This window comes from Eubalaena glacialis, chromosome 2, assembly GCF_028564815.1.
Source record: "Eubalaena glacialis isolate mEubGla1 chromosome 2, mEubGla1.1.hap2.+ XY, whole genome shotgun sequence".
In the NCBI taxonomy this organism is placed as follows: Eukaryota; Metazoa; Chordata; class Mammalia; order Artiodactyla; family Balaenidae; genus Eubalaena; species Eubalaena glacialis.
The window spans coordinates 121189645-121214074 of NC_083717.1; the positions used below are offsets into that span (position 1 = coordinate 121189645).

Below are 24430 nucleotides of genomic sequence, written 5' to 3' on the forward strand. Positions count from 1 at the left end.
TGTTTGCCTTAAAAGTTTTTAAAATTTATGAAAAGGAAAGAAAGAGATTAATTTTAAGTAAGGTTACTTAATCTTTAGCTACCTGATTCTATTCAAGATATATTGGCCAAAAAACAAAACAAAACAAAACTTTTTAGCTTTAAATAGGAGAAACAATTACTCTTGCATATATTAAATACCATGTACCATACCTCATTAGTATTTCTTACCGTATGATTGTGTGATAAAACTTTTAGACCTATTTAGTTAAGTTTTTTTAAAAATCAAGTAGGATTTTTTTTTTAATCAAGGGAAAACTGAAGTCTCCTCGCGTGCACTACTTACGTGCAATAGAGTGAATATCCTTTGTGGGGAGGGGAAACCACACAAAAAGAGTAGGCTAATAAATTGGCCATAGTAAACAGATCCACAGAAAGTATGGTTCTCTACTCAAAAGAACACTGAGTATTAATATTGGATTATTATATCTGTAATTTACTATAATAGTAACGAACCATTGCTTCAAATATAACAGTGTTTATGCCAGAATTCCTTGAGACCTTCCCTTGAAAATTATTTCAAGCATTCTTTGAAGGTAGAAAGATTGAGAATGGCCTCCCTAAGACCCTACTGCCACTGTGTCAGTGTGACAGGTTTCTGTGCCCTCTTGTTTGCTCACTTTCTAATCGCTAAGAGTTCTGAAGAACAGCTTCACTGACAGCCAAGCCCAGGTCCCATTACAATATGATTTTTGTCCAACTTGAACACCAATACCCACTTGGACGTCAGCTTTACTGCAGGATTGAAACATGGCTGCTAGTCTCTGTATATTCTCACGAGCTCCTTCAGCCAAAAAGGGCAGAATTGCTATTAAATGAGGTAAATATACTAAATGCTGATGCAAAAAGATTTCCAAGACACCTTATAACATGAAAAAAGCAAAGTTACAAAGTGGTGTATAGCATGTAAACACATTTATATAAACATACCAAGTTATATAGTTACATGAGTTTCTGGCTGATTATATGTTCAGAGACATAGAGGTGAAGCTAAAGGTAAATTTGGAGGCAGAGAGCAAATAGAAGGAACAAAATTGCCTCATCAAGAACCATGGAAAAGAAAGCAATTATAAGAAAAATAAAAACATTAAATGAAGCAAATGGGATGAGAGCTGCTAAATAAAAAATTACAGTGCATGCATGTGTGTGTATATATGTATATATTATGTATATAGGTACATGTATATGTATAGATATAATTATATATTTATATATGATTTTATATGATATTCCTAGGAGTCCTCTGCCTGAAGATGGGACAAACTGGTCCTTTCTCGGGGCAGGAACACAGTTATACCTTCATGACCTGAGTCGTATTATTATTTGTTCTGAATAAAATAATCAAAAAGAAAACAAATACTTGCAAGAGTAGGTTATAATGCCAGTTACCTGTCAAGGTGCCAAGGATGCAAATCATCTTCCTCTCAACAGCATACGTGGGGAATTCCCTGGCGGTCCAGTGGTTAGGGCTCCGCACTTCCACTGCAGAGGGACACGGGTTTGATCCCTGGTCAGGGAACTAAGATCCCGCATTCTGCGTGGCCCAAAACAACAACAAACAAACAAACAAAACAACATAAAAGCATATGTGGACTCATAGCAGGAAAGCCAAACTATACTAGGCATACTTTGGCAAGAAACTGTCTAATATAGGATTGTCTCTGTATATTTAAGCCTGACTCTAAAACTGGCTGTGAAATCCTGTATCTTGCTACAAGACTTAGACATGCGGTATTTGAAAAAGAACAGAATTATTCCAGGTATAATTCCTATATCAAGGAATTAGGAAAAGGGTAGGCAAGCAAACCCTTAAGGGGAAGCTCAGGCTGAGCCCACATGAAGGCAGGACAGGGAAAGAGGCTCCATAGTTACCTTGGTTCTCATCTTCAGCCCACATTTAGACACTCTCTTACGTCCAAAGATGTGTTGGGTCAGGATGCAAAACTGTTTGAGTTTAAGCTCACAACATTTGATCCATTTCATTATTGGACCCATAAAACACACACACACATAGATATATATAAATAGATATCTTAGAGGTTAAGGGCATGGGCCTTGGAGACAAATCCCACAGCTGATGAACAGTGATTACATGTGGTTGGGCAAGTTATTTAACTTCTCTATGACCCAGTTTCCCTGTGTGTAAATGGGGATAGTATCACCTATCAATACCTCAGTGGGTTTTTATAAAGATGAAAACACCTAATGAACCTGAGTTTGATACACAGTAAACACTCAAAAAAAAAAAAAAAAGTGCTGTTGGACACTCCTTAGGAAGAAAGAGGCTGATTGTAACAGAAAACAATATCAGCTTTGCCACACGCCCACTTTCTCCAGCTGAATCTCAGGCTTTGACTCTCTGCGTCACAACACACAAGCCTCGTGGTGTCATAAGAGGCTCGAGGCATCGACAGAGAAGAGAGACGTCATTTTTAAAAAAAGAACTCCAAACAATAAATGCAAACCTGACTCTGGAGAAGTATAAAACATTGACTCTGCCCTTAAGGTACTATCAGCCTCGTTGGGGGTGGGAGGAGGCACAGGGCTGAGACATAGAGTTTGGTTGGAAAGACCAAATAGGTGTATCCAAGAAAGCTTCTCTGCAGACGTGACTGCCTCCAGAGGAGATGATGCCTGTGCTGAGTCTTGAGGAAAGAGTAGGAACAATCCAGATGATGAGGGTACAAGCATAGAAATACAGGGAAATTGTTATGTTTCTAGTAAAAGGAGCTTGTGAAAGCAAAGGGAAAGGAAGCTAGGGAGAGAGGTCAGGGACAAATCAACAAAATCCTAGTACAAGAAGCTAAGAATTTAAACTTTATCATAAAAGTCAATGGACAGCCATTGTTGAATTTTAGCAACGAAATGGACTTCATCAGATTTTCACCTTGGAAAGATCACCCCAGGTTAGTTTGGAAGTAACAGCAGAAAAGAGTTACAGCTACACTCCAGGCCAGATACATGATCACCGCAATAAAATATAGCAACAGTGGGATGGGGAGAAGATTGACTTAAGTAGAGCAGATATAATATTGGCAGGATTTGGTGACAGTTGGATGTGGAAGAAGTGAGAGGAAGAATCATGGCTGACTCTGAAGTTTCTGACTTGGACAACTGAATGAATAGTGGTTAACATAAAACACAAGAAAAGAAACAGGGGTCCTGGAAGCGGATGAGTACAGTGCTATAGAAAGTCACAGAGGTCACTGTTTGCTGTGATGTTAAGGGAAGGTGTTCTAGAGGCCCTACATGATGGACAGAACATGATCTGGTGTCTTTCAATAGGAACCTCCGTCCTAGTTTGGGGCTCTGATGACTCAAAAAAGTGAAGGCTGGAAAGAGGGCATGGAGATCTCGTGGGTGTGTCCTGGGAGGAGGAGAAAGGGATGGCCTGACCTAAAGCATGGAGAGGAGTGGCAGCAGCCCAGACACCCGAGGACCTGCACAACACTGAGGGCTACTACTGTCACTCGGATTCTCTCCAGGCATTGAGCAAAGCACCTGGGACTCACCACCAAGGTAAGAAAAGTATATATAGGGACTTCCCTGGTGGTCCAGTGGTTAAGAATTCATGCTCCCAATGCAGGGGCCCCAGGTTCCATCCCTGGTCAGGGAACTAGATCCCACATGCTGTAACTAAGAGTCCACATGCCACAACTAAAGATCCCATGTGCCACAACTAAGACCCAGCCCAGCCAAATAAATAAATAAATAAATAAATAAATAAATTTTTTAAAGTATATATAGAATATTTTATACAGATATATATTCTTCCCAAAACCCCATATGCCTGAGACAAGTGTCCCATCCTTTTGGCAAGAGAATGCTGTAGAACAATACATATGTAAAGACTTTCCAAGTAGGCATACATATCTTTTAAGAAATCAATTTTCTCATTTATATGAAAGCTTCAGAAAAGGCAAATTTATAAAATATATAGAGGCAGAAAGTAGATCAGTGGTTGCCTGGTGCTGGGGCTAAGAATGGAATTACCTGTAAAGGGCTTGTAGAATCTTATTGGAGTGATGAAAATGTTCTAAGAATGTCTTAGTGAGATTGCTGCACCACTTGGCAAAGTTACTGAGAATGATTCAATTGGATACTTAATTTTTATAGTAAAATAGACTTCAATAAATTTGTTTTTTAAAAAAGAAATCAACTTCCAGATCTTCAACTTCTAGATGTGGTCCTTTCTAAAAATGATCTGCCTGAGAAAGCACCTATGTTCAAGGTTATGTAAAATTTCCTTTCCTACCTCCCCTTACCATTAGCCAAGCTCAAAAAGGGAAGAAAGTTATATTATTCTACTATGATGTCTTGGTTCAGAACGAGAAAACCTCCCAGTTGCCAACGAAGACTATTCTAAATATTGGTTTCTGGGATGCTTCATTTAATATTTAAATGCCTTAGGGCTTCTTATCTTTCTCTTGTTGATACTTAATTTTGTTAAGAGTGTAGCCTGGTATATTAGAAATTAAGTGTTTTAGCCTGTGTTGGGATGTTCTGAATTCAGATGTATTGTCAGGGGCAGTGCGTGTGTGGACAATTTTCATTTAAGGACCTTTCCACACCTCAGTTCTTATCAAGGAACACATATGGGGGAGAGTTCTACTGGAGAAAAGCAAAAATAGCATTGTTACAAAATAGTAAATGCTGAAACTAGCGTTTCCAAGTATTTAAAAATAAACAGTCTTTTCAGGGACTTCCCTGGTGGTCCATTAGTAAAGAATCCGCCTTCCAAAGCAGGGGATGCGGGTTTGATCCCTGGTTGGGGTCTAAGATCCCACATGCCGCGGGGCAGTTAAGCCCCTGTGCCACAACTACTGAGCTCCCGCGCCTCAATGAGAGAGCCCGTGTGCCGCAAGCTACAGAGCCCACGCGCTCTGGAGCCCACGCACCACAACTACAGAGCCCACGAGCCCTGGAGCCTGCGCACATCAACTAGAGACAGAAAACCCTCACGCCACAGCTAGAGAGAAGCCCTTGCGTCACAATGAAGAGCCTGGGCGCCGCCTCTAAGACCCGTCGCAGCCAAAAAAAAAATTCTTTTCAGCTCTTCTCAACACTCAATCCCTAGATTGTGTCATTAGCTAGGAAGAAAATCACCTTTGGACGAATGAAGCTGAACTGTTTAGTGACACTTGTCTCCTTAGACTGTTTTCCAATACTAGCAAAATTTCAAGATATATTAAATAAAAGCCATGAATAAAAATTTCAAATGTCTTCTTCAGAGTCAATATGAATTTATCAGAAAGTTAAATAAGTTAGAATAAGTTAAAGCTTATTTTATCAAGTTGCATCATAAAATACATAATCCAGTGCCACTATCACTAACCAATCTTAAGCGAGCCCTTAATGCTGCCCATCATCATGCTCTAGTTCCATTACTCTCTCACTCTCTTGACAACTGTTTCATTCTCTCTCTTCTCCTCAAACCTCCAGCACTTCACTCTCAGATGAAGACCTCACTTCATTTTTCTGTGAGAAAATTAGGCAATGGGAGAGACCTTCCACAAGCCCCCAGCACACTTCTTCCTATTTATCTTCTCTCCTCTTACTCCGGATGAATTATAGGTGCTCTTAGCTAAAAGCCCACTCCTTGTGTTCTAGGTCCCATCTTTTCCTGCCTATTCAAGGATATTCCTCCTGTGATCTGCTCTCTCTCCTGCATTGAAAATCTTACCCTCTATCCTGGGTCACTGAGATCATCCACATCAGTTTATGGATGTGTTGATTTTTCTCTCCTCTTAATCATCTTCTCCATCTGGCAATTGCCCTACTTCTCTGCCTTTTTTTTTTTTTTAAACAACAAAACTACCTGAAAGGGTTATCTATACCTACAGTCTCTTATTTTTATCTTCCCCTTCTCTATTAAACCCACTCCAATCATGTTTTGAAACGTTTCTTGTCAAGGTCACCAGTAAATTCCACATTGCAAAATCCAGTGGTCAGTACTCAGTCCTCCTTTTACTTCAGCTATCAGCAGCATCTGATACAGCTGACAACTCTTCTCCATAGATGCTATCTTCACTTGACTTTGAGGATGCCAAATGCCTGGTTTTCCTCCTACCTCTCACCTCTGCAAAAAAAGATGGAAAGTTTAATTGTGCATAAGCCCACGCACGTGCGTGTGCACGCATGCACGCACGCACGCACACACACACACACACACACACACAGAAGTTGTCTCTATAAGGCAAAAATCTAACCATGTCAATATCTGACCCTTTCACCTTTCTTATTAAATTTCAGTGTCTCCCTCTGCCCTCTAGATAAAGCCCAGGTTCTCCGTCTCAGCATTCAATAACTGCCACCATTTGTCCCTTGACTAATTCTCTAGCCTTATCTCCAGCCTATCCCCACTTCACACTGGATGTTCCAGGAATACCAAACTTGTTGTAGTTTCTCCCACTGTGCTTTTCTCTCCTTGCCTTGATTCATGCTACCTTCCTTGCTTGGTGTGCCCTCCTGTATTCCCAAACTCTGTTATTTCATTCTTAGTTTAAGAATCAGCTAAGGAGGGCTTCCCTGGTGGCGCAGTGGTTAAGAATCCGCCTGCCAATGCAGGGGACACCAGGGTTCGAGCCCTGGTCCAGGGAGATCCCACATGCCACAGAGCAACTAAGCCCGTGTACCACAACTACTGAGCCTGCGCTCTAGAGCCCACGAGCCACAACTACTGAGCACGCATGCTGCAACTACTGAAGCCCGTGTGCCTAGAGCCCGTGCTCCTCAACAAGAGAAGCCACCGCAATGAGAAGCCCGCGCACCGCAACAAAGAGTAGCCCCCGCTCGCCGCAACTAGAGAAAGCCTGCACGAAGCAACGAAGACCCAACGCAGCCAAAAATAAATAAATAAAAATAAAATAAAATAAAAAGAAAGAAGAATCAGCTAAGGAAAGAAAGGAAGAAAGAAAGAAGGAGAGAGAAAGAGGGAGAAAGGAAGGAAGGAAGGAAGAGAAAGAAGAAAAGAAAGAAAGAGAGAGAGGGACAGAAGGAAGAGAGAGAGAGAAGAAAGGAAGGAAGGATGGAAAGAAAGGAAGGAAGAGGGAGGGAGGGATGGAGAAAGGAACAAAGAAAAGCCATGAGAACTGTGATCCCTTTCTGCAAAATTGAATACATGGATATTACATGAGAATGGATATGTAGAGAGGTAACTAGGGGAATTGTTTTTAAAAAAAACAATATTTAACTTGACATCAAATTTTTCCTTTCTTCTGTTGAAGGATAATTTTTTAAAAGGTAAAGTCATGACTGTCATACAAATATAATGTGAACAAGTACCAAAATTTTTATTTAACTCAATAATTCATGAAGGGAACCACTAAGATATTATAAATGATTCAAAAGTTAATTCAAAGAACCACACATAGAGAGAGACCATAAGGAAGACTAACATAAATTTGCTTAATAGATGCAAAGCTGATTTCTTCCACAGTGGGGGAGGGAAACCAACTGACTCTGCTCCAGATACCATTTATTTGCATCTATGGATGGGAATCATTTGCATTGCTATCAGTTATCTATAACTCATGGAGTTGTAAATAGCTCAAAGGCAATGAAAGGTGTAGTGACCCCACAGGATCCGATCACCTGGAAGAGTGTGCTAGGCAAAGCCTGGTCTTCCATTGAAGACACCCAACCCATTTCATAGTCGGATCCACTTTGAAGCCTTTCACAACTTTTCCCTGAATTTTCTCATGAATTTTCCCAAACATTTTTAAAAAGAATTTACAGTGAACATTTACCTTTTTTTTAAAAAAGCATGAATCTTAAAAAAATGGTTCTGGGCTTCCCTGGTGGCACAGTGGTTGAAAATCCGCCTGCCAACGCAGGGGACACAGGTTCGAGCCCTGGTCCGGGAAGATCCCACATGCTGTGGAGCAACTAAGCCAGTGCGCCACAACTACTGAGCCTGCACTCTACAGCCCGCGAGCCACAACTGAGCCCACGTGCCTAGAGCCCGTGCTCCGCAACAAGAGAAGCCACGGCAATGAGAAGCCCGCGCACCACAACGAAGAGTAGCCCGCGCTCGCCACAACTAGAGAAAAGCCCGCGCGCAGCAACAAAGACCCAACGCAGCCAAAAATAAATAAATAAAATAAATTTATTTAAAAAAAAAAAAAAGGTTCTGATGAACCTAGGGGTGGGACAGGAATAAAGACGCAGACATAGAGAATGGACTTGAGGACGTGGGGAGGGGGAAGGGTAAGCTGGGACGAAGTGAGAGAGTAGAATTGACATATATACACTACCAAATGTAAAATAGATAGCTAGTGGGAAGCAGCCGCATAGCACAGGGAGATCAGCTCGGTGCTTTGTGACCACCTAGAGGGGTGGGATAGGGAGGGTGGGAGGGAGGGAGATGCAAGAGGGAAGAGATATGGCAACATATGTATATGTGTAACTGATTCACTTTGTTGTAAAGCAGAAGCTAGCACACCATTGTAAAGCAATTATACTTCAATAAAGATGTTTAAAAAAAAAAAAAAAAAAAAAAAGGTTCTGATGAACCTAGGGGTGGGACAGGAATAAAGACGCAGACATAGAGAATGGACTTGAGGACGTGGGGAGGGGGAAGGGTAAGCTGGGACGAAGTGAGAGAGTAGAATTGACATATATACACTACCAAATGTAAAATAGATAGCTAGTGGGAAGCAGCCGCATAGCACAGGGAGATCAGCTCGGTGCTTTGTGACCACCTAGAGGGGTGGGATAGGGAGGGTGGGAGGGAGACACAAAGAGGGAGGAGTTATGGGGATATATGTATACATATAACTGATTCACTTTGTTATACAGCTTAAACTAACACAACATTGTAAAGCAATTTTACTCCAATAAAGAAGTTAAAAATAATAATAATAACAATAATAGAAGCTCCTTTTCCTGAGTCCACTCAGGTATTGTCTTCCCCAGGATATTTTATCTAACCACTCCAACCCCAAGGTTAGGTGAGGCACCCCTCCTTCCCTTTTGCCCCCATAAAACTGTGTTAATCATATTTATCTCCTAACACAATGGATAATAACCATTTTTTGTCTGCAGGCCCAGTTCAGAATATGAGAGCTTTGAGTACCAAAACTAAAACTATGATAGAGTCATCTTTGTATTCTGTGTGCCCAGTACCTAGTAGGTTCCCATTAAATGTTTGTTGAAAGAATGAAGAAACTAGTATACTCCTAGATTCTGTATCTTTTTTCCAAAATAAAGATGTGATGGGAGCAGAGAAGCAGAGAGAGAGAAAATAAAAAGAAATGCTTAGCCTTTTGCTTCCCCAAGCAGATTCTTCCTTGTCAAAAAGACTGAGAAATGGTTTGGGGAAAGGAGAGAAAGTGATTCTGTCCTTGGACAAGATGAAGCCCCAGAGATTTAAGAATAAACTGCCTGGAGTGACACTGACAAAAAGTTAAGTAGGAGGACAAGGAAACCCTTCTATTTTGAATCCTTGGCTGAAGGGGAGGTAAGGAACCATAATGAATGAATAAGAACCATAGGAGCTAAGTTTCTGAGAAAAAAGATTATGAATTGGTGTATATTTGCTTCGAAAGCATTATCTGCTTTGACATTTGCCTAAGATTTACTAAAGTTTAAGTGCTTAAATAAGGGAATTGGTTTTATGTAAATCAGTTCATAGCTATAGATTTGTGGAGATTTGAGCAGAGGGTCAGAATCCTAAACATCAGGGAAACACAAGTTCACTGTGTACACAAGTCCTGATGCCATTCAAAGCCTGAGCACTTAAAAACCAAGAATGGCTGCTTGAAAGTAAATGTTTCCAGACCAGAGCTGAACTGACACAACTGGACAGCAGAGGGGAAAAGTGTGACTAAGGAATTTAACTCACGGGTCTAGTGGGGCCCCTAAAACATCACTATTTCACTGCAGCCAAATCTCAATTCATTCATTTTTTTCATTCCTTTAACAAATGTCTATTAAGCAATTACTAGGTGGTGGGCACCCTGTTAAAAGTGATAAATGCAACACAGTCACTTAGCGTTAGTGAGATAAATGCTAGAAGGGGAATAAGCACAGGGGTCACTAGGTCACATGGAGGAGACAAGAAGTCAGCTTTGGGGGGTCAGAAAGGATTCCTTTAATGCACTGAAAATAAAGATAAGTCTGGAAGAGGCTGGGGGACAAAAAGCAGCCCAGGCAGGGCGTTGCAAGCAGGGGTGAGGTGTATCCAGAGGCTGGAGGCCAGAGGTCTCTCAAGGGAAGGGATAGAATGATGAAACACACATCACCCCTTATAAGAAGCTACAGAACTGCTTATATTTTAGGCACTTTACAGTTTACAAAGCCCTTTCACACCTTAACTTGCTTGGTCCTCACCTTCACAGCAAGACTGTGAAGTAAATATTTATTATCCTAGGGGTCTCAATGAATAAATAATTTTTGAATCTATGTGTGCATATGTCAGGATTTGATTCTAGGCAGCAGAAACCACTCCAGTTAGTTTAAACAGAAAAGATTTCTTATGGGAAAGTCTGTGTTCAGAAAACCATTAGAAGGGCTAGAAGAGCAGGCTCTAGGCTGAGCTTCCTGGGGTGATGCCCGGACCACCCCAGTTCTAGCCCAACCAGGGAGATGGCACGTCGATGTGCCATGTGGGGAAGGGCGAGGACCGGGAGCGGCTGGTAGCCACGGTGAGAGGCATTCAAAGAGGTACAGACGGGGCCACAGGGATGCTGCTGCTTATAACCAGTACTAGGGAAGAGGCACCATGACACGAATCAAGTCAACTATGTGTTATTCAGCCCCTGCCCAGGAGGCCCACAGTCTCCAACAGATCTGGGCAGGAAGAGGAGATGCTGGGGGGGGGGGGGTGCGGGGGGGAGGAGTGCATATGGACAGGATCTGGGGAGGTGTGGGGTAGGCAGCACGCTTGTGGAGGAGAATAGCCTGGTTACAACCACCAGCTGCAGTGTGAGAGGTTGGCCAGTCCCTCCTGGAAGATCCCTGAGAAGGGATATGAAGGGGTTCGGAACATTGTAGAGAAGGGAATCCTGATTGTACGGTCAGAGCTAGCGTTCTTGGGGAAAAGGAGAGCTGACAGTGAAACTTCAGGAAGCAGTGCCGATGAGGAGTGTCTGGGACTAGGAGGAGGGCATGAAAGGGTACCTGGGGTGTAACTCCACCCCTTCTTGTCCTGAAGCTCAGTGCCTGGTTCCTAAAAGAGATGGCTCTCCATCCTCATTTGGTGTGGTCCTCTCCTGGGTCTGACCTGGCACAGCCCCGGGGAGAGCAAACAGGAATCACCTCCCACTGCAGCAGAAACCTCCTTTCACTCCCCGACCCTTGTCCTCTAATATCCCCTTCTCCCCACAGGTCCTGGAACACTGCAGGGGTGTTGACTTCCTGGTGTGCGTGCCAGGGATCAATCCTTTGACGGAAAGTACCGTGGGGAGTAGTGAGCAGGTCTGGGACAAAGTGAGGTCTGGGGAAGCCGGGTGGGGCGGGTTGGACGTCATCCTCACCTTCTGTGCGACTCTCCACCTCGGCTTCCATGCCCAGAGCTGGTCTTCAGCTCCCATACGTCCACCCTCCGCTCACAGACTCACCCGCAGAGAGCAAGGCCAGATGCCTGCACCTTGAGCCTCAGTCCCCCATCTGTGAGTTGGAGGTAAGAATATCTACATTGCAGTTGTGGTCCCCACCATCCAGGAGCTCCCAGTCTGCAGGGAGTGTCCAACATAGAAGCAAATAATCACAATAAATGTGGGGCACAGAGAAGGGAATGACTCCCTTCCTTGTCAGGGATGCTTAATGCCCAAGGCTCTAACCCTGAAATCCAGCTGTGTTACTGCAGTAACAAATCCACAAACCAGGTGGCTTGAACAACAGAAATTATTGTCTCACAGTTCTGGAGGTCAGAAGTCCAAGATCAAGGCATCAGCAGGGTCAATTCCTTCTGAGGGCTATGAGGGGGATTCTGTTCCTTGCCTCTCCCCTAGCTTCTGGTGGTTTGCTGGCAATCTTTGGCGTTCCCATCTTATAGAAGCGTCACCCCAATCTCTGCCTCCATCTTCACATGCCGTCCTCCGTGTGTGTGTGTGTGTTGCGTGTGTGTGTCTCCAAGTTTCCCCTTTTTATAAGGATAGCATTCATATTGGATTAGGGCCCATCCTACTCCAGGATGACTCCATCTGAACTACATCTGCAATGACACTATTTCCAAATAAGGTCACATTCTGAGGTACTGGGGGTTAGGACTTCAACGTATACATTTGGGGAGTATATAATTCAGCCCATAACGCCTGCCTTCCCCACACTGATTGATGCCTCCTCAGCCCCACATGAAACATTCTTTTCTGACTGGTGCCCTTGGAGACATGGGGAGACATCCTGCAGGCTCTGGGGTCTTCTGTCTGCAGAGTCCTCAACCCGATCCCCATATTCCTGCATCTTCAGGGTGCCTCCCCGCCACGCATGTCAGAGAAAGCCAGGATTCTCTCCACTTCTCATGTCAGAGGCCATCACACCCACTTTCTAATGTGATAATATCTGCTAACACGGTGAAAACATGAGACTGACTGTCTCCCCTCCCCCACTCTTCATTTGCTCTGATTTCAGATCCTGGACGTGAATGTGAAGTCCTCCACCCTGCTGTGGAGCCAGCTGCTGCCCCACATGCAGAACAGGGGGTGAGGGCAGGGAAGCGGGTAGGGAGGGAGTCATTTGGTGTCAAATACAGAGCAGGCGAGCTCGAGTGAGAGGGGCCAGTTGTTGAGTTAGACCTTCCCACTGGGAAGCAGGCATGGCTGAGCAAGTAAAACAAGAAAAGTGAGAGTGTGACTTTCAGACCCTGGGGCAGCTAAGCAAACAAAAGAGAGTTCCATCTGCTAGTATCAGTCTCTCAAATCTAGAGGCCCAGGGAATCTGGAATCAGAACAGGGATCCACAGACAGAAGGGCCCAGAGTCCGGAATCGGGGAACTGTAAGTGGTCTCTCTTGGGCCGCAGCCACTCAGGGCACGAGAGCCCTGAGGATGGTGACCCTGAGACACCCCAGAGCCCGTAACAAGAGCAGTCATGTTTCTCAGTCCCTCTCAAGTCTGGTCCCTCCCTCTTCCCAGCTCTGACATTCGCCCTCCCCTCCCCCGCTTCCCCAGCCCCTGCAGGGCAATTCCTGCTTCCCTGTCTCCCACAGCCTGTGGTAGATGCCAAAGCCTGCCCAGCTCCTCCTCTCCTGTGGGACGGGCTTGGGCTGTCTCTCTTGCTCTGATTTCCCACTGGTCTCAGGGAGTGGGGTCTTCCCAGTTTTTCTCCAGGAACCCAGCATTTTTCCTGGGGCAGGAGCAATCTGGCTGTGCTCCAGGGAGCATTTTTCCCTCATTGAATTGCCAGCCCAATCATTAGAAGCTTTCCATTGTCTGACCACCCTAGGAATACAGCTTTTCCTCAAAGTGCTCTATTCACCCAAAAATCAGTCCTCCAAGTTGGGCCAGTCTCATTTCTGTTCCAAAATAGACCCCTCTGGGCATATCCCAGCTCCTCGGGCCTCTCTCCCTGCTAAGCCATGTCTCCTCTGAAGGTCAGAGCTGCCCGGTTATCTCCTTCAGCTTTGCCCTCACTCCCTCTTTAAAATGGTCAATTGAGGTTTTTTCAGTCTCAGTACAGTGCTTTGTAGATGTAGCCTTAAGACCCCTCTTCCATCTGGATTGCTTCCCTTCAGCTTCTCCCATATTGAAATTCTGGAGCAGCCACTGAACTCAGCAAGTACATTCTGAGTGCCTGGTATAGGCTAGGTGTCTCCTCTGGACCTGTGTGGCCACCTGTGATATACAACCAGGACTTCTAACGAGTCATGACTTCCAGGGCCTCTCCCAGGCCTAACACAGGCGTGATGGCTGTGGTATTAGATTGAGTCATATTTTTTAAATGCCATTTTTACATACAAAAATGGCCAGATACCAGTAATGTATGTGATTTAACCCAATACAATGGTTTTCAAACTGTTTTTCACAACAGAACCCTCTTATCAAAGAATACCCTCCACAAGAACCCAATCTCTAAAACAGACGAAAGCAGAGATGCCCAGGTTGTAATGGATCAGAGGCCTGGTGCCTACCCATTTGGCCTCTGCCTAATCCCCTGTTGGTTGTTGGCAGTCCTGAGCACCTCTGCAGAACTGCCTTCGCGAAATTGGTTAAAAACTACTAGTGTGTTGAAGACAGCATGGTCTTTGGTATCAGAGAGACCTAATCAGATCCCCGCTCCATCACTAGCTACACATTCTTGGTGATTAAACTCTCTGGGCCTTCATTTCCTTATCCATTAAGTGGAAATAATGATACTTAGTTGTGAAGATGAATTGACATGATAAAATGTCAATTACCAAGCAAAGTATACATAGTAGAGACTATGTATAGTTATGTATATTTTCTATAATAAATAATAAACATGATTTTCAAATGAATATTAATTACAGTATAGATTATAAGTACTATAAATATAATTTAATAATAATTAAATTGGTCTTAATATTTATAATAAACATTATTAATATTATTATCACTACTATTCTTACTAGTTACAGGATCTGAGCAAGGAAAAGATTACTTTCTCCAGCCTTGTGGACAAGGCAGGAGTTCATGAAGGAAGCTCTATTTAAATTGGGTTGTGAAGGGTAGTTAGGATTTTGACAAGTAGTTAAGAATAAATGGAAACAATTGAAAAAATAATGGGAAGCTTAGAGAAGGTTCAAAGAGCAACCTGAAAAACCACTGGGAAATAAAAAGAAGTGGTCAGACAGCATGAAACAAGGAAAGTATTAATACTGGGTGTCTAGATATTATGCAGTAGGCAGGGAGGAGGCTCTGACTTTTTTTAGCAAGAAGTCATGTGATCATGTATTTTAATAACCTTGAGCATATTTCATCCATCCTTCTAAATTTTAAGTATGAAGAGAAAAAGGACCTTGGTTATGGGAGTCAGTATAAACAGCCAGAAAGAGGAAGAAACCACAAGGACACAATGTAGCAGAGGTAAATAATTTAAAAATCAAAGATAAAAAAGTTTTAATGTATCACCTTACACCCAAGCAAGAAAGTTAAACAGTCTTAAACCAAAAAACTAAGTGAAAATAGGAGCCTTGAGAAGTAAGCTGAGCCCTGCAGTCAGCTTTTGCCTTGTGGGTATTTTCCAAATCCTCATTGACAAATGCCAAACCCTTTAGCTTCTGTTTCCATGGCCTCCCAGGATATAGGAGACAAAAAAAAGGTCTGCCCAAGGAAGAAAGTCCAGTAGGGGACACTCCAGTCATGAAGCTGGGACCCCAAATAACTACCCCTCAATTAAAAGATGAACTAGAAATAGACCCCTGGAAGACTGCAAGGAAAATTAGCTTTTGCAAAGTTAGAAACCAATGGAGGGGAAAAGAAAAACATGGCTAAGGATTTGGACCCCAAGTTATGCCCTCATGCAGATTTTTAATTTAACTTCCTGCTACTGAGATGACTCAACACACACACACACACACACACACACACACACACACACACCTCATACACACAAACAAGCAAGCAATAAAAAAAAAAAGTCAAAAATTTAATTTAGGGACTTCCCTGGTGGCTCAGTGGTTAAGAATCCACCTGCCAATGCAGGGGACACGGGTTCAATCCCTTTTCTGGGAAGATCCCACATGCCACGGAGCAACTAAGCCTGTGCACCACAACTACTGAGCCTGCGCTCTAAAGCCCATGAGCCACAACTACTGAGCCCACGTGCCACAACTACTGAAGCCCGAGCACATGAGATGAAGTCCAAGAGCAACCAGGTACAAGCTTCAAGGTGTCCCCTCTCAGTGCAGTCGTATGGGGTCATGCTTAATTCCAGCATCAATATTGAATATGTGCAAAGTGTTGTCAACTAGGGAAACTCACCCAAGCCTTGGTGTCCAGAGTTTTTATTGGGAGTCAGTCATAAAACACTCACATGACTGATCTTAGCTACCCAGCCTCCAACCCACCAGAGGTCAAACTAACACAGTGTATCCAAAACCTCAGGCATGCAAAAACACTCTTATCAGGAAGAATATTCCAAGTACTCAGAGGTTATCCTCCAAGATGCAGTCATGTGAGGTGATGATGTGTTAATTAACTCTACAGTGGTAATCACTTCACAATGTATATGTATATCAAGTCATGTTTATACTTTAAATATATACAGTTATATTTGTCAATTATACCTCAATAAAGCATGTGAAAATACACAGGACCAAAGCCCACACCACAGAGAGGTAAGCAGGACACCATTAAATCCTGGCCCTTTACATTTATTGGTAAAGCTCCTTATTGCTAGTAATAGTAATATCCTAGTACAGAAGAAGAGCAGGCAGATCAAATGTGTTGATAATTCAGGCAGCCACAAATAGGTTTACAACTCAGCACCTGCCAGAGCCAGGTTCACATTGGCCAGGCCCAGCCTAGCTCAGGCTTCAGGGACCCACCCTCACTCTGAGGACAAGGACCAGCAAGGATCTTCTGTATCAGTCAATCCAGAGGAGCAAGTCCAGGCCAACACACACAAGGGCAAACCAAATCAAAAAGGATGTTGAGGACTAAGAGAATTAACCCAAGGTTGGCTCAAGCACAGGGAATCATAACCAGGCCTGCGTGCAAGGCCAGGGAGGTAAGAGTTACTACCTTTAAACCAGAATTCTCTGTGTCTGCCACTGACCACAGTTCTTCATATACTCTGGCCTCTCTGTGCCACAGCAGAATTCCAGAGGATTAGGATTTCTGGAGCCATTTCCATGTGCAGGCAGAAGTGGTGATCTCTTCTTACCTTTGGCTCAGTCTGACCTCTGAATCTGGCTTTTCTTCAAATCTGATTCAGAGACGGCTACTCAGACGTCCTTACCCTTCTCCATTCATTCAGCTAAACAAACATGAAACAACTACTAATGTGGTGGCCATGGTATCACGCTGTGCCTTAGGTCTCGAATGTTGATGTGCCATCGGTACACAGGTGGCCATTAAGGTTTAAAAAATCAAGAATGCATACACTGTAATGGAGAGAGAGACAGGTCTGCAAGGTCCTCTGAAAACTTGTTAGTAGTTGCAATAACCATGGGGACTGAAGCCTCTGCATGAATATAACAGGGACCGGTGTGGTGCTGACCCTCCCATTTCCTCTCCCGCAGACGTGGAAAGGCTGCAGCTTCAGCCTCCCTGACAACTATATTGAAGCTATGTCATAATTTCTGCCTGTGCCTGTCCCCTAAACTGTCCCCCAAGAACCTTGGCTCACCCTCTCTCTCCAGTTTGTATGGTTGGAAGTGAAGGATTCTGAAATGATGGAGTTGCCAGATAGAAACAGCCAGACTTCCTGAGTTTCTACTTGAAGAAAAGCTGCCCAGGAGTGCCACAGACCCTGCATTGCACTGTGACACAGGCAAGAAATTCTTATTGGGTTAAGCCACCGAGATTTGGGGATTGCTTATTATCTAACATAGCCTAGCCTGCCTTATTACCATAAGCAAGTGTGGAGGAGGAGGGTCAGGCAGCCACTTTTCCCCACCACTAGTAGTGACCTCGAGCATAGACTCCTTGAAGCCCAGAAAAAGGAAGGAATTGGACTCCCTAGGCAGGTCTTAGTTGGGGGCAGGAGTCTCCTAATGGCCTCTTGCCTCCCTGGTGACAGTCACTTCGATGGCCATGACTTCTCCTTCTGGCAGAATCCCTCCTACTCACAAGGGCTATGGCCTCCCCAGTTGACTTCCCAGGTGGTACCACCTGCCACCAACTTCATGAGGAAGAACAGCTTTAGGGGAGAAGCACATGCAGAGACTCAGATGCCATAATACTACAATGGACAGCTATCCACCAGGGCACTGGAGCTGGGAGCCTATTTCCAGAGGCCATCCAGGATATGAGTTAAGTACATGTAGATTTCTTTATTCCTCCTATTTAGAGCTTGCCCTGATCCTTCCTAGCTCCATCCTAGCTATCCTGTGGCTTCATGCCCTGAAGGCATTGAAGCTATAAGCAGATTCTTGGATGACCTTCTCCACCCCTGGACACCTGCCTCGTTTTTTCACTGCAATGATGTTGTTTACCAATGGCATATAAATTTTCTAAGCCTAAGGCAGTGTGGGGTCATTTGGCCATCACATAGGGCTACTCGATAAATTTCTGTTGAATCATTAGGGATAATTGAGAGGGCTTGGATTAGAGGCACACCCTTAGCATCTCCACATCAGATGTGAAGAGAAACCAGTGGCCACACTAATCCTAAGACAGAAAGAGGACAGCTGATCCCACAGCAGGAGCAGGGGTTCCACAGACAGCTGCAGAGTCATGAAGTGCTGGCATAAAATTTAGAAGGAAGAACTCTTCCTTTCCCCAGCCCCACACACTGTCCAGTTATGTTTCCTGTGTCTGAGCCAAAATGCTGGAGATGCAGAATCATTAACCTTCCCCCAGGGCCTCTGAGGAATTGATACTCTCCGGGAAGGCATGACATTCCCAGGGAGACAAAGAGAGACGTAACCTGAGGGCACTGACCAAACCTAGTAATTTCCTGGCGAATCTAACCCTGGTTACCAGGAATGTAACAGGATTTAACAACGGAGTGATTCCTCCCTTTGTGAATTATTGTTATAACAGTAAAAGGATATTAACCTGAATGAGGGCCTGGATTCAGACTCTGTAGGCAAATGGTGTCCCATCAGCCTCCTCTGATATACCCACTGGAATATGATATTGTACGTAGTTCTTGGATGCTCTCAGGCTTCCAAACAAACCCAAACATATCTCTCTGCTCCTACACATTTACACGGAAGCAGGACCCCTGAGAGGAAGGAAGCTGAGTCCCTTTGACAGCCAAGTTTCCTACAGTATCTCTGAGGAGCTGGGGTTTCCCTGACCAAGACCAGCTGGCAGGACCACTTATGTGGCCCCTGAGAGAGAATCGTGGAGGGAGAGAAGGAGGCTGTCGCGGTGGAAAGAGGACTCACTGATGCCAGAAACTGCCCTGACCCTGTCAGCCCCAAATCAGGTTTATGCCTCGCCAGACGGGCTCAGGGCTGCTCTGAGTGGTAACATGGGGAGGCTGTGTCAGTCACTACGTGGTACCCTTTGACTGGGTGTAACCCAGGGGAGAGGGCATTATCCCTCCACACCACTCAACACACACATGCACACGCACACCTTTTATACCCACACATAACCCACCAGGAGGTGGCTCCTCTTACTGGGAAGGCTGAGGTGGTGAGTGGTGGCTGGAGAAGTTGCCAGGTGAAGACACACAAATGGATTCTTTACCAGGCTGCATTGTCTGAAGTTTTAGAATTTAATTGACATATGATTTGAAGCCCCAAAGGCAGGAACAAAATATTAGCCCTCTCCCCACTTCTTTTCCTGATTTCTCGATATTCTTAAATAGCATTCAATCATTTTTAAAACAAAAAATGTAAAGAATAAAATTTAAATGGCTTATAATACCACATCTCAGACATTTGCAATTAACCATTTATAAATGAAAGCAATATGATACGTGGATATGATAATTCAAATATTACAGAAAGATATACATCTTTCTTTAAAAAAAACTTGCCGATTTCATTCCTGAAAGGCAACCACTCCTAACAGTGATGCCAGTTGGGTGGCCAGTAATCCAGCTCTAAAACCCTGTCTCATCATCTGTTGTCTTAGACCACTCCTGGGTACCCACTATCCCTGCTTGGGTTTCCCAGGAAGCAGACTCTGAGATGGAGATTAACATGTAGGAGGTTTGTTAGGAAGAGAGGGAAGCAGGGTTGGGCAAAGGATGAAGTCTAGCTGAATGCAGTCTCAAGGGAACGTCTCAGTCAGTCCTGTGGGGAGCTCTGAAGATGGGATGACCCTTCAGAGCTCTCCTGAGCTGGGGTGAGAGGGCTGGGCTCCTTTCCACTCATTCATCGATCACTGGATGTGGGCTGCTGGAAGAAGGGCGCTCTTCAGCTAAAGAAATCCCTAAGGGGGTTGACTGTTGACGGCTTTCTCCCAGCAGCTGAGATAATAAATCTTCTAATCCTGAAGGGTAATTCGCGCAGCAAATATAAGCAACCACCACATAACCCAAGCTCTGGAGCTAAATATACCTGTTGTATAAACCCTCAGGTATCCTTGTCAACAGAAAAATGTCCCTGGGGATTATGTGCTCTGTCCTCTGCTCATTCCCAAGAACAGGAAACCCTGACATCAAGAGAACCTGTGCCCTCACCAGAGGCAGAACCTAATATTATAATAATTTCTTTATGGCTCAGTCACATGGCTGTTGGCAGGAGGCCTCAGTTCCCCACCACATGGGCCTCTCCTTAGGTCTACTTGAGTATCCTCGCAACATGGCAGCTGGCTTCCCCCCAGAGCAGGTGGTCCCAGAGAGCAAGAAAGAGGAGAAAGACTCAACACCATTCCAGTCCTAATCTCAGACACCACAAACCACCACTTCTGCCTCACTCTATGCTTTGAAAGCAAGTCACTAAGTACCTCCTACACTTAAGGTGTGGGGGATTAGTCTTCACCTTTTGAAGAATAGTATCAAATAATTGTGGATGTATTTTCAAACCACGACATATATAGAGAAGGAAATTTCCCAAATCAACAATGACAGATACTTCTGAGGAAGGAAATAGACTAGAGGAGTCAAGTAAAAAGAAGTTTTTTGTTTTCCCTCTGTTTTTTAATAAGAGTGTATTCTTGGGGAACTTCCTAGCGGTCCAGTGCTTAGGACTCCACAATTTCACTGCCATGGGGCCTGGTTTGATCCCTGGTCAGGGAACTGAGATCCCACAAGCTGCACGGCGTGGCCAAAAAAAAAGTGTATTCTTGTCATACTCCTGTAATTAAAAAATAAATATTATTGACTATTACACATATGTCAAGCAGTGAAACTGGTGGAAAGCCAGAAGCTCTCTTAAGGGGCAGACTGTGACTTACTGCCCATCTCTGCCATGGTTTCTCCTGCCTGAACCCACCCAATAGACATAAGGGAACAAGGAAGAAAACGATTATTGCTAAGAGCTTCTCAGAGGAGTCATCATTTTCTTAGCACACAAACAAGGAGTCAGATGACTGCACTTTACTGAGAAGTGAAAGGTTGGGAAAAAACATTAGAACCATTAGTCGGTTTCCTCCATCCCCATTCTTCATCCACAATTTCATTTAATGTGGAAATCATCCTATTAGTTTTGATGGCTTGATTACAGGCTTTGGACAGGGCACAGACAACCCAGGGAAAGTGTCCAAGAGGGCTGAGCTGGGGGATTCTACACCCTTGTGCCCCCCCTCCATCTGGGCCCTCCGGCCCACTCCCGTTCCTGTATCCCACGTAGATGCCCATTCTTCAACAGCTAAGGCCAGCGCCAGCATCTCCATGCAGTTAGGGGAGCCTTGTGGGAGGATCGGTCCACACCCAAGCAGAGAAATCACACAGTGGCTAGTTAGGGCCTATCCCTTGGGAACTGATGGCCTATCAGGAATTTTCTCTCTCCTGGGAGGCAAGATGTGTCTACCCTTCCTGGGCCTTTGCTGACCCCTTCAGGCGAGGGAAGGAACTTCAGCTGTGTTCACACAAGCACAACACTCCTGTCTCTCCAGGCCCCCCGCATCTCACTTACCTGATCCTTTGCGTAGGAGAGACAGCCAGAGCCCCCAGGCTCTGTCCCACGTGGAGGAAGCCCTGCCCATCAGGGCAGCAAGCAGGGACAAATAGGACCTTCTCCCCTTCTCCTCCTATAAAGGAAAGTACTTTGTAAATGTGGCCTATCCCACTCACTTTACAGACTAAGAACCACCCTGTGGGCCCTAAAGGCGTTGCTAGAGACACCCAAGGTTCAACCACTAGCTATCTCTAGTCTACATTCAGGTCTAGTATTTGTCTTTTTCGTGTGTGACTCTCCCTTTCGGAGGAGATCATACACTGGAGAACTCCCGGTTTGGAAGAATTTTTGTATTTGAATTTGGAATTTTTGAATTTTACAGTATCCAGCAATGGATACTGCAATGGATACCACCTCTGGCTTGAAGAGTCTCAGAAAGGGAGCTCTGGGGCACCCAGGGAGTAGCTACAAGAAAAGGGCCACCCATGGGAAGTGGGATGCAGGTATCCCTCTTGAACTGGAAGGGCACAAACCGGTGTAGTAAATACCTGCACCTTCCTCTGAGCCCTCCATCTCCATGTCCTGCTGATGCTTTCCACCAGCCGATCCCAACCAGAAGCTGGAGGCATCAGAGTATGTTGATAATGTCCATATGCGCCAGCCTCCCTGGCTGGGAGTGGATGGGTGGAAAGTGGGTCTGAAGGGGCAAAAAGAAGACAACTAATGCAGGAGCCAACAGGGGAAAAGGACAAAGAGCTAAGCTGCTTTTCCATCTGCCTCTATTAATGACATGAACAGATTGAGAAAACAACATATAATGATTCAGAAGCACACCTGGGGAAGGCAGTGGTTTGTGATGTGCAAGGCTATGCACCAGAATTTTGATTATAATTGGTCTACTCAGTTTTGAGATTTATTTTGAAGGAGTTATTAACTTGGGCTTTAAAAACAAACAAGGAGAATGATTAATTCTAAAACTGCTGCTGTTGCAGATCTCATCCTGAGTGCATCCTCATTAAAAAGGGAAAAACTCTTCTAAGTCATGAAACACGGTACTGGTGGATTTGCGTGAATGTGGAATAAGGAAGCAGGTGTCTATGGCAGGAAGGCTTGAGCAAGGACACTGGAGAAGCTTGATGAGAAAGACAAATGTCTTTAAACCTTAGAGGAGATACAGAAGATTCAGTAGGACAGGTCCTCTCGGCAGATGGTTATTCTTCCTCTTGGTCAGATGACCTGCCTATTTTTGGGTTAATCATTTCTATTTTATTCATTTCAACATGAGGACTGCTGGTGATAGATCAAGGTGATCAAGACCTCAGTCATCCGTCTGATCTACTAGAAAAGCTGGAAACTTTCTCTGCATCCTTTTTTCTAATCTCATAAAACCCTAAACTTCATCTCCCATCTTCCCTAAATTATATCTGTATTTCATCTTTTATGGAACCTCTTGGGTGTCCATAAACAAGTCATTCATAATAAGATAGTTTTAGAACCCTTTCTTATCTCAGGTGGGTAAACCGAGGTCTTTTTTGCATTGATTTTAATAAAAACTGAAGGTATGAACCTATCAGTGTCTGATATGGATGAATTCACCAGGCACTTTTCACAAAGTGGACACTGAAGAGGAAACTTGGGGTGATTGGCAGCAATTTTAACATCTGGGTATGCAGTCAAGTTCCCTTTAATTGGAGCTTTCGGGTGAGTTGGGTTTTTGTCTCTTTGCTCAGAACCTCTGAAGGTTACAGTTAAGAAAAGTTGAGTTTATTGCTATTAATTGCTTCTTCCCATTCCTGCAGTCCAAGAATCTAATGAGGTGAAACTAATAGGAAAATGGTTGCTGTGGTTCCACACACTTTGTTAGGTAGAGAGATAGTCAACACAATTTTCTACTCATTTGCTCACAAATGTGAGCCAATTCAGGGGTAGACTAGAAAGGACCATTAAATATGAGGTCAGGAGTTTGGTATTCTTAAAGCTTCTTTTTTTTTTTTTTTTAATTAACTTATTTTATTTATGACTGTGTTGGGTCTTTGTTGCTGTGCGTGGGCTTTCTCTAGTTGCAGTACACGGGCTTCTCATTGCAGTGGCTTCTCTTGTTGCGGAGCACAGGCTGTAGGCACACAGGCTTCAGTAGTTGTGGCTCACAGGCTCTAGAGCGCAGGCTCAGTAGTTGTGGCGCACGGGCTTAGTTGCTCCGCGGCATGTGGGATCTTCCCGGACCAGGGCTCGAACCCGTGTCCCCTGCATTGGCAGGTGGATTCTTAACCACTGCGCCACCAGGGAAGCCCAGGAGTTTGGTATTCTAATTCCACTGTTTTACTAACTAGCTGTGTGTGCTCAGGTAAAATTTACTTAATTCTCTGTGTCTGTTTCCTATAACTTTCCAGCAGAATGATTAGACCTAACAATCAATCTACATTCAAGAAACTAAAATGCCAGGTCCTAAGAGCAAGGGAGAGGGGTGTGGTAGCCGAGGCTGGCCATGAGGACAGGGGCCAGAGCACACAGGACCTCAGAGACCTGGTTAAGGATTTTACTCTTTATTCTAAGATCATTAAGAGGCCCCTGAAGTGTTTCAAGCAGGGGCTGACATGACTAGATATTGGCTTGAAAAGATCATGCTGGTTCCATTTTGGGAAATGTATCAGAACCCCCTATATGACATTTAAAGTTCATTATGTCAAAACATGTTTACCTTACCTATATTCCCATGCTATGGTATAATGAAGGATTCGTCTGGTCTTTGTCCCGGGTTCCTGGCACAGAGCTTCTAAAACTCTTGGAATTCCCCAAGTGATATTGTT

General features: G+C 44.2%; 1 protein-coding gene across 1 annotated transcript in view; it reads left to right on the forward strand.

Moving 5' to 3' along the window:
• The window catches only part of LOC133084680 (dehydrogenase/reductase SDR family member 2, mitochondrial-like), a 78420-nt gene extending 65362 nt beyond the window's left edge, over positions 1 to 13058 (forward strand). Inside the window, exons 5-7 of the mRNA XM_061181468.1 lie at positions 11367 to 11468; positions 12612 to 12682; positions 13001 to 13058. Coding sequence (XP_061037451.1) covers positions 11367 to 11468; positions 12612 to 12682; positions 13001 to 13058 — 231 coding nt within the window. The remainder of the gene's footprint in view (positions 1 to 11366; positions 11469 to 12611; positions 12683 to 13000) is intronic.
• Positions 13059 to 24430: the final 11372 nt, after the last annotated feature.